The 14914-nt window shown below is 38.0% G+C and overlaps 2 protein-coding genes across 6 annotated transcripts in view; one reads left to right on the forward strand and one right to left on the reverse strand.

Moving 5' to 3' along the window:
* On the forward strand, positions 1-12827 carry LOC133129173 (uncharacterized). Of its 2 annotated transcripts, none has more exons than XM_061243070.1 (5): positions 1-146; positions 5583-5906; positions 6359-6520; positions 8844-8899; positions 11759-12827. In XM_061243070.1, exons 1-5 carry the CDS (start codon positions 92-94, stop codon positions 11948-11950), a joined length of 789 nt encoding a protein of 262 aa, XP_061099054.1. In that variant the 5' UTR covers positions 1-91; the 3' UTR covers positions 11951-12827. The 2 variants fall into 2 exon arrangements, with proteins under 2 accessions (XP_061099054.1, XP_061099055.1); XM_061243071.1 differs by lacking the exon at positions 11759-12827 and adding an exon at positions 9284-9696.
* cpdp (CPD photolyase) overlaps positions 12742-14914 on the reverse strand; it is a 17029-nt gene continuing 14856 nt past the window's right edge. For all 4 annotated transcript variants that reach the window (XM_061243067.1, XM_061243068.1, XM_061243066.1 and 1 more), the window contains exon 10: positions 12742-13503. In XM_061243067.1, coding sequence (XP_061099051.1) covers positions 13355-13503 — 149 coding nt within the window. In that variant the 3' untranslated portion in view covers positions 12742-13354. The remainder of the gene's footprint in view (positions 13504-14914) is intronic.

Consider the following 14914-nt stretch of genomic DNA (forward strand, 5'->3'; position numbering starts at 1 on the left):
GAGAGACAGAGTGTGTTTGAGTGAGAGCGAGCATATAGTGATATAGAAAAAGGCTTGAAAACACTGACAGCCAACAAGTTCCTCTGGGATCATGGGCCATTTTGTTAAACTCTACATGGTGCTTTTGCTGTTGATCTTTTTTACAGGTAAGTCACAAATTATTCCCTTCATCTATGTTATGTTAGCAAGTTACGGTTGACCAGGAGACCAGAATCCACTGTTCGTAGGCTTATTTCGTGAAGTGACACTTCAATGGTGTCAAGTTGTCATTAAACTTTCAAATACTTTTGTTCACTTTTAGTTAGGACTTAAATGCAGTTATCAAAGTTGTCCTGGACTAAAACACAGTTCTTTCAAATGGTACTATGAAGTCCATGGTAATGGACTTTACAGATAGCCTAAATGATCACAAATGAAATGTCAAATCATGACATTGGGTTTAAAGCTGGCTAAGTTTGAAAATTCAGTGTTTTGTTTCAAGATTACACATATACAAAAAGAAAATATTTCCAAATGTTAACTGGTTAACTTCTCAAATGCACTTGTGAAATAACCCCCAGATGACAAAACTTTTGTATTTACGGTTTGTTAGAGAATATTAGTCTTATTAGCTCTACTTGTTACGGGCTATTGGCTATGTCTGGTTCAGCCCCAGTATCTTCGGCTTGAGTTTGAGCCATGAAACTAACTAAACAAGATATTTTAAGCATTTGTAAAAGTTACACTATAAAGTAAGGAACAAATTATTTATATTCCTCAAGAAGTTACAGTAAATTTGCTCTGCATTTTAACAATGGAAATGAGCTTATGATGAAATATATACAAATGAATTATACGTTGAAGCTGGATACCATGTGTGGGCCGGTGAAAAGAAAACTATAAACCCACAAATTTACATTGTCATCTTGTGTAAAGTACTTGTGGAAAATGTGACAGAGAAACATTTTAGGGGATTTTTTTTCCTTGCTAATCATGCATATTCAAGCATATTTTTGTGTGAGGTTTCTTACATTAGCATTTAGCAAACACCTTATCCAGAGCGATTTAACAGGCTCTGAAAACAAAAAAGATCTGGCTAAATAACTCTCAGACCAGCAAGAATAACATAAATGAACAGTAGGTAAACTAACTTGTATCTGTTCCGCACTGTGGGCTGAGTTATGGGGTGGGGGTATCAGGGGGACAGGGCCTTGAATTGCATTTTCAATCATAAATGGAAAAATATACACATTGTTCTATGCAGATTTTCTTTAAATTAATCTAATTATTTGTCTGCCTGTGGCCCAAGACTAACAAAGATACATACTGTCAGGGTTATCGGACCCCTACAGTATAGGGTACTGTCACAAAGACAAAGGGATGTAAATAAACTGATGGGCAGTGTATTTATTGTACTTTAAGTAGCATGTGTTATGTTCTGCCTTTAGCTGTCACAGATACTTTGCCAAAGTGTAGTGGTCACTAAAAAAACTTTTACAATTAATATCTAAGTAAACAGGCAAGATTACTTTTAATTTTAAAAGAACAGTACTTTGTAAGTCCTCCTTGGGCAACTATAACAGCCTGTAAAAGGTTAGGTTAGGTATCTGTAGTAGCCAGGACACCTCTAGCTCAGAAATATTTTTTGCCCTCCTTGCATGGATGGCATATTTGAGATATTGCCCAGTTTTTCTTTCTTGGTCTTCCAGACCTTGCCTTGACTTCAACTGTTCCATTAATCTTCCATTTTCTAATAATGTTTCTGACAGTAGAAATAGGTAGTTTATACCATTGAGAGAGTTTTTGCAGCCTTCTCCTTCTTGGTGGAAATTAACGATCTTAATTATGAAATCCTTGGACAACTGTTGAGACAGAACATCCACTGCCTTTGGATACTTTAGGAGGCATTTAGTTATTTCAGAATAAAAGGTTCAGCCCTGGAATTATACTTATCTGACTCATTGAAGTCCTAACGAGTAAATCGCCTGGCTCTGGGCCTTAGTAATCATCTTTTTACAAAATAGCAAAGAATAATCCAACAGGGTTTCCAAACTTTTTCACAGAGCCCTTTTCCTTTTTTATAATTGCAAAAACAATCTTGCTTTATAATTTGCAGAAAGAGCTCATATTTAATATCTCATGTTTATAGTTCAGGTTTACTTTTGATCACATACAGATACATTATAACAGACATTTAAACCAGGGGTGCCCAGATGCACCCCACTGTATGTGAATTGACCTCAGCTCCGAAGAGAAATGTTGAAACTTAATTAACCTTTAGTCCCAGGAAACTGCGTATTTTCAAACCCGAAGATGTCTTGCTGATCTTTTTAAATGTCATACATGTTTAGTTTATTATTGTGAAAACTAGAGCAGATGGAAGCTATTTTTGTGGGTTGGGGAAGTTTCCAGGCTTTTGTAAGTAATTTTGTCTGCTGATAATGAGGGAGTATTAGTCATAGATAATTAGAATGTTAGGGAGTACATTCTAAAATAATTTATAAAATGGGCTGGACGAATCTCACAATCTGATTGTTAATAGCAGTGATAAAATAACAATATTCCACTGCTATGAGTTCTAATGCTTATTTACAGTTCTATTTCAATTATCACTCCACGGCGAAGCAGTCATTCAAGTCAAAATGAAAAAGCATTATATGCAAGCTGATGCAGCTGAATTACCTTGCAACAATGTGGCCCATGATAAGAAAGTGAGCAGGGGAATATTTCCGTCTACAGTATGTTTAAGCAATAACTCACAGCAGGCAGTGGTATATTGTCATTTTATCACAACTAAGGGGCGTTGTTCGGCCATTTTGAACAATGCCCCTTCACTGTGATAAAATTATATGAAGTGGTAGAACCTGATAAGCAATTTGCCTTTATTAAAGCAGAAGAGTGGGTTAACATTCCTCCACAGCAATGTGTAAGACTGATATCTAATTATAGAAAGTATTGTTGATAGGAATTAATGTAATCAAACTACAGTCATATGAAGAGTCTGAAATGTCACCTCTGTATCTCACGGATACATGAAATATAATTTTATTTTGCAAAATCCTAGTCATGTCTAGGGATGGGCAACTCCTGGATTTTTGCTGTCGACTGTCTGCTTGACTGACCTCACTCAATTGAGTTGATGCAACATGCAGATCCTTTTGGAGATGCTAGCCATGGTCGAATGAACACAGGTGACTGAGGCAAGATGTGATAATGCTGCGTAACTTGAAATCACATGAGCTCCACTTTCTGAATTATACATTCAGTCGCGTATCATCATCAACAGGATACAGCCCTCCACACCAGCGGATTTTGTATTTCAACATTGCAATTCGTTAGTACAATCCCTTTACAGAGGGCAGAACATTGTTGACTAATTCTCACTCAAATTAAATAAAAAATGCAGAGTCAAAGACTGGACTCCCAATCACAAGTCAAGAGATTCCAACTAGTATTTTGTGTATACCATGTAAAACCTTGTTGTACTGATAGATGAAAATTCAAGCAGCCTACTACAGTGACCTAAATCTATATAAAGAGCCTTTGCAAGACAGCCCATCAGCTCACCATTTGCATCCAGAAAAGGAAATGGCAGCATTACAAAGAATCGTACATCTAACACAAACCAAAGATGTCATCACCATGAGTGCTGAAATACAAACCTGGTTTTCACCTCTTAACCATTTTAATGATGAAGCAATAATTGCCATGTACCACCTGCATGTGACATGGCAGTTATTGCTCATCAATGGGGACTTGGAAAGAATGCATCAGCCCAAAAACCCAGATGTACAGTTTTCATCCATCTTGCAGTTTTATGCTACCAGGGGCTTTCTACAAATACCAAAAAAGGGGGAAGGCCATGGCATGAGCAAAGCAGCGATGAGTAAGGCACTGGCCAATTTGACCATACTGCTATTGTGGCATGCAAAAAAAAATTCCAGTGTTTGCTAGGAGATCATGGAAACCAACCTGCATTGTTGAGTGTACAAAATTGAACATTTCATTGCATCCATGAATCCTCAGAGGGAGCAAAGGTCATGCCGTCACATCAATGCTAAGACTAGCATCTCTCTCCCTGATGAGGATGATGATGAGGGGGCTGATGAAAGTGAGGAATTGAATGGAGACTAATCAAAAACTATTTCAGCTAGCCTGCCCAAAATGTGCAGTTACATTTTTGTTGATAAAAAATTAGAAAGTGCTTTTTGTTAGCACAAACATCTTAATGTAATTTTGATTCCATATTGCAAACACACTTGAAGAGTTAATTGAAGTGTAGGTAACTTAGGGTAACTCTTGAAAAATTCTCACCATGGCATTATTTTGGAAACACACAAGACATTTTTAGAAGCTGTCTTGCGTTGTGCATTTTCAAGAGATGTAATTCAGAGACTCACCCCTTTTTAGTTTATTTCTTTGAGACTTCACAATGGAAAGCAAGCCACTGTTCTGGGAGAATCTTGCTTACTTGAAGCCATTTCCAAACCTAAATGGAACTAAGTAATATTAAGATAATGTAAGTAATTGTTTCCACAGCTGCCATTTACCCATGTGGGGAACACACTGTCATATAAAAGTGGGCGAGCTATGGTGCTTTAATGCCTACATGGTGAAACCAAAGAGTATAAATACACTTAAATTAAAGCTGAGAATATGTACTTTAACAGCATGTGAATTGTTTGATTACAAATCAAAAATTGTGGAGTACAGAAAAAAAAAGTATTTGTTCCAAACATCTGAGTTCACTGTATGTGCATTGTGGGAATCGAAGAACAGAACCTGAAAATGTTCCTGTTTATCTCTTGTGTTGATCTACAGTGGGTACAAGGGGAAAGTTATGTAAGGTTGTGTGCTGTTGGACTAACCACAGGTGTGATGTCAGTTCTAGACAGGAACCATGTGACACAAAGCATTATGGGCTGGGTTTAAATTCACAGAGCACTGCAGTACATCCTGATATTACTGTCACTACATCCAATTTGGAGTGTATGATTGAATTGCTGCGTCACCTCTGGGAGGGAGAATGCATGCAAGAAAATGGTCTCCTCCAAAAGGTGCCACTGATTCTTGTCACTGCGCAGTTCACCCCACATACACATTAAGTTGGAGGAATAAACATTGGGCCTTAATTTCACAGGAAAGGCACAAGGCACTTCATCTCAATGTTTGTAATTTCATTAATACAAACAGTATTGCACCTGGGGAACAGTTCTAAAACTGAAACAGGGTGCAGTAAAGCACCCTGTCAATGGGTCGCAGGCTTGATGCAGTTGTTGCAAGCAGGGGATATGCTACCAAATAAGTGTTATTTACTTTCATTTTCTTAAATACTCTGTTCCGATATTTTTGCTCACCTAAAGATTGGGTGGTCTGATATACCAAAGGTGATATGTTCTAAGCAGTTTAATACATCTAGGTGTAAACACCAGGAAATAAAAGCTGACATTCTGAACTCTTATCTCATGTTCATCTTTTTATCTCAACCTCAAATGTATTCAGTGTATTGCAAATAATTGAAGGGGACTGTATATACTGTACATGATTCAAACATACAGGTGAATAAAGTGTTCATACAAACTCCATTCTTTTGTGCTTTTTAGATGACCTCCAGGCTAAATACATCAGAGGGACAAAGGGGAAGAATGTCACTATTCCATTTACATTACAGCTCAACAACAGTTTGACTTTGAAATATGTCAGTCTTTATAAGGATCGATCAAAGATAGAAGAGTCTAATAAAGAAGCACAGGATACTCGTCGCAGCTTCAGTCTGACTTCCCATGAGGCCATTCTCTATATTTCCAACCTAAGTACTACTGATGAAGGAAAGTACTATGTCTCTCTGTACTACAATGAACTCACAGGGAAGGTTATTGAGAGCAATACAACATTTCTTCAAATCGCCATGGAAGAGCACACTACAGGTAATGCATATGCACCGGCTTCAACAGTAGATTCCCCAATATCTCAGACACATTCTTAAATGTAGAATTAAAACACATTTCATCTAAACTGATACCAGGAACATTCAGCTTTAAATGTGCTTTAAATTTATTTGGAAGTAGATAGCCCTGCCCAATGAGCAAAGGAAGGAATCTAGGCAACTAGTTAATGCCAGTTCATGAACCTTATTGTAAAGTTTGACCAATTGGCCTGTTTGCGTAAAAATGTCTCTCAATTCCAGATTTCCACCGCTCTAGACATCTAGATTTGTCTAGATTCTGTCTTTTCCTCACTAGGTTTGCAGAGATTTGTTTTTACAAGGAAGCTCTGTATGTATAAGTCTCTGTCTTGGCTGCATATGCCATACCAAACTTAGGTTCACAATGTGATAAAGATCCAGCTCTCTCACCTGTTTCGTCCTCCTTCCTGCCAGTGTCTACACCCACCTCTAATCAAACATGGAGTGTCACTTCCACTACCTCTCCACATGGATCCTTTGTCTACATTCCCATCATCGCTGGGATTGTTGTCTGCATTATGATACTGTTCACCTTGTTGCTAGGATGGCAGTATTTGACTTATAATAAAAGCAGAGGTGAGTAGGGTTTCTTAGGGTGGGGGGAGGGGGGTGTATTTTTCACATGTAGACATTTCTCAGTTTCTCTCAATAATTATGTTTAATGTGTTTTTTCTATTAGTTTCATGTGTCAAGATAAGTAGATTAAAGATTAACAAATTGATACAATTTGTCAAAGCATTCAGAGCAGGAAACTACATCTTGAGGGCAGGGACTGAAGCAATAATGTGTTTTGATATGAGTCACTTTGGACCCCTCATCCTTCCTTTAGCGACCCAAATAAACTTGGTGCTCCAGTGTCTGGGCTAATAGCAATATGCTTATGCAAATCCTCCATGATCTTTAACTATGCAGACAACAGCAAATGCAGGTCAGCGCCACTACCTAGGGGAGTACAAAGGAAGAACAGCATTGTGTGAAACCACTACAGACCCACATTTTAGCAGATTAAACAAAACAGGGCCATGAAAGGATGTCATAAACAACACTGACCCAAAATATGTACTGTATAGCCTATGCTGTGACTAAGAGATAAAACTGTTCCATGAAGAACCACCCAAAATAGACCCCAAACCAACAGTGCAGGTCATTTCAAAGTGGTTCACAGTAGGCTTGAATTAATTCCACTTCAGAACATGTCGTGAAATGGCCATAATACTTTATGAGAATTTTCCAATTGAATGAATGAATTTCAATAAGTGTCTAAAAGTAAAATTGAATGGTGCTTCACATCTTCTGGTGAACTCTCTGAAGTTATGCTAGTGTACTGTAGTCTTTTCTTTATGGCAGGCCTTTGATACATCAATACCTACATTGTGGAGTGTTCTTGATCCATTTCACAGCTGATAAGGAGGGTTTTTTTTTCAAGTATTATTTTTGTCATCCACTACGGGGGTCTTCCATGGTCTACCAGATTGTTCTTCTTAACAATATCAACAGTTTATTTTGACATATCCAATGGTTTTGCTTATGTCTGATCAATTTATTCACATTTGTCCGTGTGATGGCCTGCTTTACTATTGTTGACACTTATTTGGTCCTCATGTTGAGACAACAGCAACAGACTAATGCAAATGCCACACCTAGAATCAATTTTTTTGTGGTTACAGTCACCCTCTTGTGTGTGAACTAATTATGCAGTGACTTTTGGTCCCATAAAATGGAAGGACTATGTACAATAAAGGGCTGCAATTCTTACATAGTTCATCCAATATGTCAGCTTCACAATTAAATTAAAGCTAACAGTCTACACCTCATATTCAGTGTTTCATATCAAAACGGGGTGGACTACAGAGCCAAAACAAAAAAATAGTCACTATCCAAATATTTACAGACTGCACTGTACATGCACTCAGTGGCCAGTTTATTAGGTATATAAGCTCATCAGTTTATAAGCTCATTAACACAAATAGCCTGCTCCGCCAAAACAGTGAATCATGTGGCTACAACTCAAAATATAAAGCATGCTTACATGGGGAAGAGATTTAGTTTAGTTGATGTTTGACTAAACTTTAGAATGGGCAAGATGTGTGATCTAAGCGACTTTGACCATTAGAATTGTTGGTGCCAGACGTGGTGGTTCCAGCATTTCTGATATATTACATTACATTACTTTATTGGCATTTGGCAGACGCTCTTATCCAGAGCAACATACAGTTGATACAGCTGCCCTTCTGGGTTTTTCATACATTACCGTCCTTTAATTTAAAGAGAATGGTGCAATAGCCACCAAAACAAGCTAATTACATTTCATCATCATTATTTAATATACACTTGACATTGGACAACCACATTCACAGGCATGTTTCCCAGCTATCTTTGCATATCAGAAAAGAGGACAATACTGATTTCATAAAAGGTAGCCTACCTCAAATATTTTTGTGTTTGCAATAGGCTACATTCTTTGCATGTTTGACATTTGACCTTTGTAGAAGTAACCATGAAGCTGTAAGGTTTGTTGTATTGTAATGGCTGATAGAACAATTTCCAATTTAGGCTTTTCTCTCCAGTATCAGCATGGAGGATCGCAGCATGGATGCAAATGTCACCTACATGATTGGGGATTTCAATTTGCAATGGGGGGAAAAAACATAAAAATGCTTTTTATAGATCATTATTTCCTTTCACAGCCAAACCCCACAAGCAGCTTGTTTGACTTGGGGAACGAGTCGTTATGCTCATAATGTAGATATTGAAAAGCCATGTAATACAATACACCTACATCTGCTCCTCTTCATCACACCTACCCATCTGTCTGTGAGATGTTACATATTCAAATGAAATGGAGACCATGGAGCTGCGAATAACAGTCTAAATTTCTAACCGGTGTCATTATCTCCAGATTGCCAGCACTCACACCAAGAACAAAGTCCGCAGGGTTCCAGCCCAAAGTGTGAGGTGAGTTAGACTTTGTTCTTCCAGTTGGTCTTTCTCATTCACAGGCTTCACTGACTGACAGCATCACAAGAGTGATCCCATATCAAAAGCACACAAATGAGTGCATAAATAAAGATAATAATGCATACAGTCCCTTCCAAAAGTATTGGAACAGCAAGGTCAATTCCTTTGTTTTTGCTATACACAATAGTCAATTCAGTTTGAGGTCAAAAGATGTACAGATTTGTTAAACAGCTTAGAACATATCACCTTTTGTGTCAGACCATAAGATTTTTAGGTGAGCAAAAGTATTGGAACATGTGACTGACAGTTTGCCCAAATGTATCCTGTTAAGATTGCCTGATGAAACAATAAATAGTTCTGAATGTCTAATCTTGGTTTTAGCCTTGGGTTTTGCCTGTGAAAACTGCATTTGTGTTGGAAACATAAAACAACATGAAGGCCAGAGAGCTGTCTTTGGGAGGGAAAAAGCCATGTTGAAACTGATAAAAGAGGGGAAGCATAGGGGATAGCTTGTACAACATGGAATGTCCTGCAAAAGAAAGAAACCACTGAGCAACAGACAGGTTGACTAAGGAAAACAACAGCAGATGATGACAGAACCATTGTGGGAGCTGTGAAGAAAAAAACCCAAAACTATCACAAACAATCTACACAGGAAAGGGAGGTGAGAATGGCAAAGTACACAAATGGTTCTGGAAAAAGGTTTTGTGGACTGATGAGACCAAGATTAACCTCTACTAAAATGATGGAAAGGCCAAAGTATGGGGAAAGAAGGGTTCTGCTCATGATCCAAAACATACAAGCTCATCTGTGAAGCACGGTAGAGGAAGTGCCATGGCTTGGGCTTGCATGACTGCCTCTGGAGTAGGCTCACTAATCTTTATTGATGATGTATCTCACGACGGTAGCAGCAGGATGAATTCAGAAGTCTACAAAAACATTCTGTCTGACAAAGTACTTTATTATGAATATGTTAGACTGGCCATGTCAATCACCAGACCATAAGCCAATTGAGCATGCATTTCACCTCCTGAAGAGGAGATAAATGACAAATGACAGTTTGGTGATGTCAATGGGTTGCAGGCTTGATGCAGTTATTGCAAGCAAGGGATATGCTACCAAATAGTAAGTGTTATTTACATTAATTTACTTAAATACACTCTGTTCCAATACCTTTGCTCACCTAAACATTGGGTGGTCTGATACCAAAGGTGCTATGTTATAAGTTTAACACATCTAGGTGTAAATACCAGGAGAGAAAAGCTAAAATTATATCTGAACCTGAAATTTATTCAGTGTATTGCAAAAACAAGAAATTGGCCTTGCTCTTCAAATACTTTTGGAGGGGACTTTAATACATGAAAAATAGCAGGAAAACCACAAATACACAGTAATTATAATGTGTAAATTGTATATGTATTCCAGAAGATTGATATACTTTACATAACACATTAAATGTATATGCTGTATATTGTTTTATAATGTTACACATCACGCATTTTTTATGATAAATAATTTCTTAAGTTGGAAATATATGCTTGGTATTGGACAAATGATGTATGATATGGCATATTATTGCATGGCATTAATATAAGGGGTGGCCTTATATTACTCAGCACTCAACAGATTCTGTAAAACTATTTAATGGTACTATGGCTAAGATTTATGCATTAAAACATTCTTACAAGACCATTGTAAATCCCTTTCAATCATTGAAAAAGGCTCACTGACATGTTGACTCACCCTCTGCCTGTGTTTGTAGTCCTTAAATTCGGGTTTCAAAGAGTACATTTGTTGGGCCGTCAAATGTATGAAAACATTGTTCAGCTGTACAACAGTTCAAGCTCATTGGTTGAAAATTGGTTAGAACTGCAACAGCCAATGGCGTGGGCCTTATTTTGATTGTGCGTGTAGCTGCCCAAATTGCACTCCAGACAAGCAATCACTGAAACTCTGTGTACTATTGTTTATTATCCAAGCGAAAACTACATATATATATATATATACATTGTTATGAAACAATACCAGTTTGTTATCAGTAGCATCAAGCAAATTAGCTATAGTTAGCTTGAAGAATTTACAAATATCCACTTATGATAAAATATAGGCAATACAAACATTGTAGTGATTGCACAAGCGTTGTACTTCAGGTGGATATTTGTACATATTTGGGAAGCTAACTAGTAATGTTAATCGCTAATTTGCTCATTATAGCGAACTGGTATTGTTTTCTAACTAGATAAGCAATAGTATACAGAGTTTCAGTGATTGTTGTCTGGAGTGCAATTTGGGCAGCTACACGTTCCTTTTGTCTCTTTACATATTCAATCATCTGTAAACATTTACTTCTCTCAAACTGTAAGTTGCAGTTGCATCGTTTGTGGTAGACTATCATATAGCCAGCTAGTTACGTAGCCAAATAACTTGCTTGCTCACAATATAGTTGGTTAGCTAAAGTGAAAACTATAGTGTTTTGTAGCACACCAAAGTCACCTGTTCAGTGAACATTTTCTTACTAGAACACTACGAAGATGGCAGGCTCTGTTGCGTTTGTCACCCCCAGCTTTCCAAAACAGTGCACGAGAACCCTGAACTGTATAATAACAATTTATATTACGCGCTATATTCATAGACTGTGGGAAGCATAAAGTGTTGTGGTTTGAGGTCGTCTGTTGTTGCAATTCCTTTCTTGGCCATTAGGAGTCCAAAATTACCTATTGTACCTTGATGACTCAATTCACCTGGCTTCTTAAAGTGAAAACAAACATCAAGACAAGGATTGGCCATCCCTAAATGTTCATCATGATGATGAAGACAATGATGATGATTATTATTGTTGTCGTTTCACTCTGGCAGGTGAAGCGGGAAGCGTCCAGCTCTGTAGAATACAATGTTCTGGATTTCCCCAGAAGGCCTCGGGGGAAGGAGGGAGACAGGAGGTCCTTCCCACCACCACAGCCCCAGGAAAGCGTGGAGTACTCCTCAATCACCTTCTTTCATGGCCCACATGGAGCAGGGGGTGCTGTGTCTCCACCAAGGGGGCAGTAGCACAGGCCCCTGACATTGGAAACTGCCGTAGAATGATGTCCACAGAGCTGGACCTAACACTGAGGAGCCAAACACTAACACCACGCACAGCGCAGGGCACTTACCTCCATTGGGGTCCCTGCATGGCTGTCACCCCCATGTATCTCTGTATAAGGTCACTTATGCAACACTGGAGCTCAACCCTATCCAACATCAGAGTAACATTCCATTTATACTGTACAGCTGGTCCAACAGTTCTTTTCAGATGATCCAGCTCCTTATATGGACAAATTGTACAAGCAAAAAAGGCTTCCTTGGCTCAGAGAAGCCATGCGGACTCAGACCATGGCTTTTTGAAGTGTGTCTTCATTTTTTCCCCACCCAACTTTTGACACATTGTTATAAGTGTAATTGAACACTGGCAGGGTGGACAAGAGACACAGCAATTTACACTCTCAGCATGCTGGCACGTAGGTGAGAGGTTGCATTCTGTGATTATGAGTGCTCACATGAATGTACGGCCACCAAGAGCAGCAAAACACAAACTGTTGCTTACAGTAAAACGCTGAATGTTACAACCAAATGTAGGTAAACAGTGTAACAAATGAATCTGTTTCCACATTGTTATAGTACCCTCTTGTGTAAAGAGAATGTATTACTACCTTGACTATATACAGCCAGTCATAGCCTAATAGCAGTCCTATAACAGATGTTATGATAATAATCACCATCATTTATTAAGTCAAGGCAGTAATAAATTAACAGGGAGTTATGCAAATGTATCACTGTGTTAATAAGGATTACTTTCACAGTTTTTGTTTTATCAAAATTATTTATTCAAACGAGTACAAATGATGTTTTACTTATGTCACTGAATAAAGTTTGCTTCTTTACTGGAGGTAGAATTTAAATTTTGCTTATATAAAAGGAAAAAGAATGAATAAATGTGTGGCAAATGTTCCAACTGAGAGGCATCTTGACACAAAACACTTTCTCTAGTGGTGAGAGAGTTTGGTTTCCTGTGGTTCCTCTCAGGTCTCGCCACAAAAAAAAAGCAGATGCTCTAAGCTAAGGCACTACGCATGACAAAAATGGAAAAACAAAACGTGAAACAGCTAACAGCTGGTTGTGGTTTGAAGCACCAGCAACATTCTACTCATCAAGCTTTAATGCCAAATCCAGATTATGTCAGAAGTATCCACAGCAAGTTTTTGTGTTTCATTTGTTGAAATTAATTCTGAAGGTGAAACCACTTCAAAAATCGACCAGTCTAGCATGATCCACAATCCAAGCACACTGTAAATGTTTTTTTATGTTATGGGAATTGCGGTGTATTAGAGAAAATAGCTGGTATTGTAAATAAGTATTGTGTCGAGAGGCCAAGGTCAAACTTGCTGCAGAAGGCAGCACTATCCACCAATGTAGTTACAGCTTTTTCGGACAGTACTGCCTCTCGAATTCCGCCACATTAAACTTGCGATTGCATCCGGCATAGTTCATGTAGCGCACTTTCCCAAATATAGGCCTCTCCTTCCAACCCTGGTCATGGATCCCGCATATGGACCACATGCAGCCTGCACACAGTGAGAAGAAAAATCAAGGAATTTAGACCGAATTTAGAAGACCATTTCCTTCTGGTAAGTTATTCTGTCTGTCATGCTCTTACACTGAAACATTTTAACAAATTCAATCAACTTTCATTAGTAAAAATACATGTAAATATTAATCACAACCCACCTTACATTTTCTAATAAAAATAAGATAATGAATGCGCCTTAAGCATGATACCAGAACCACCAAAGAGAAGGATGCACTGGAGTCGGGAAATACTGAAGCAAATATACATTTACTAGAATTAGGTTCAATACTGAGTTTAAAAGAAACCACAAAACAAAAGGACAAAAGCTATGGATATATCTAAGATTTCAATACAAAGCAAGAAGTCCTGGACTTTAATAGAGCTTGATTCACTCCTGTGTTTACCATCAAAAATTACTCCTCCTACTCCCTGTCACCACTTTGCTTGGATCAGTTTTTCAAACGTGGAATATGATTAGTGCCAAAGCTGCACTATTTTGTTCCACTGACAAATAACAAATGTTGCTATAATTAGACCTACTTCATATTTCTGTGTGGAAGGGATGAGCACCTCTATACTCACAATCTGGCCAGCAAGAAAAAGTACTGTAAAGTACTTGCTAGCTAGAGGACAGGATCATTACAGCATACAAAAAAAAAGCTAACAGGTTTACCAGTTCAGTCTTATCTGTCTCATTTGTTCCCTGCTGTAAAATCCAGCTATGACCAGCTCAGAATTACCAGCTACCAGCAGTTTCAAAGCATAGCTTTACAGGGTTGCCAACTTTAGTCAACTGGCTGGAGTGAGATTTTTATGATATGGGAAGTATCTTTAGCATGTGTGTGCACCACAACTATAGGGGGTTCCAGAATTATGGGCACCCTTGATAAAAAATGAAGAAGCAAGACTGTATTTAGCAAATAACACAGGTACTTATATATAGATATTGTTGTATTATATTGTATTAAATATTGTATTGGTATACTCAAGGTATTCTAGCTGCCAGCTGTGGTATGCTAGTTTGTAAACTGATGTATTCTTCAAGGGTTCCAATTGTATCTATATGGTCACGCTAGGATTCGGAACCGTACAGTCCTCTAGGGTCTCCATCACACTTCTCCCTGTGTTCGATCTGCACTCTGGATAAGAGCGTCTGCTAAATGCCGGTAATGTAATGTAATGTAATACCGATCCATACATTAGGTTCAAACACATAAGAAAATTATATACTTTTATTTCAATACATTTATGTATCTCATGTTTCAATATTTTTTATTTGGCTAAGTAATCCATTTTTATTTATAAAAACGAATTTTTGGCACATCTGGTTTAATATTTTGTGTAAACAGCCCTGGAAAAGATGAGCCATGAGTCTTTTGGAAGGGTTTTTGTATGGATGTTGTTTT

This window comes from Conger conger, chromosome 5 (assembly GCF_963514075.1).
Source record: "Conger conger chromosome 5, fConCon1.1, whole genome shotgun sequence".
Taxonomy (NCBI): domain Eukaryota; kingdom Metazoa; phylum Chordata; class Actinopteri; order Anguilliformes; family Congridae; genus Conger; species Conger conger.

What these genes read in the sequence shown, in the direction of transcription:
- LOC133129173 (XM_061243070.1), top strand. Translation starts at nt 92, where the DNA reads ATGGGCCATTTTGTTAAACTCTACATGGTGCTTTTGCTGTTGATCTTT. An exon ending in CATGGAAGAGCACACTACAG is followed by an intron (nt 5,907 to 6,358) that starts GTAATGCATATG and finishes CCTTCCTGCCAG; the next exon opens with TGTCTACACCCACCTCTAAT. An exon ending in GTTCCAGCCCAAAGTGTGAG is followed by an intron (nt 8,900 to 11,758) that starts GTGAGTTAGACT and finishes TCACTCTGGCAG; the next exon opens with GTGAAGCGGGAAGCGTCCAG.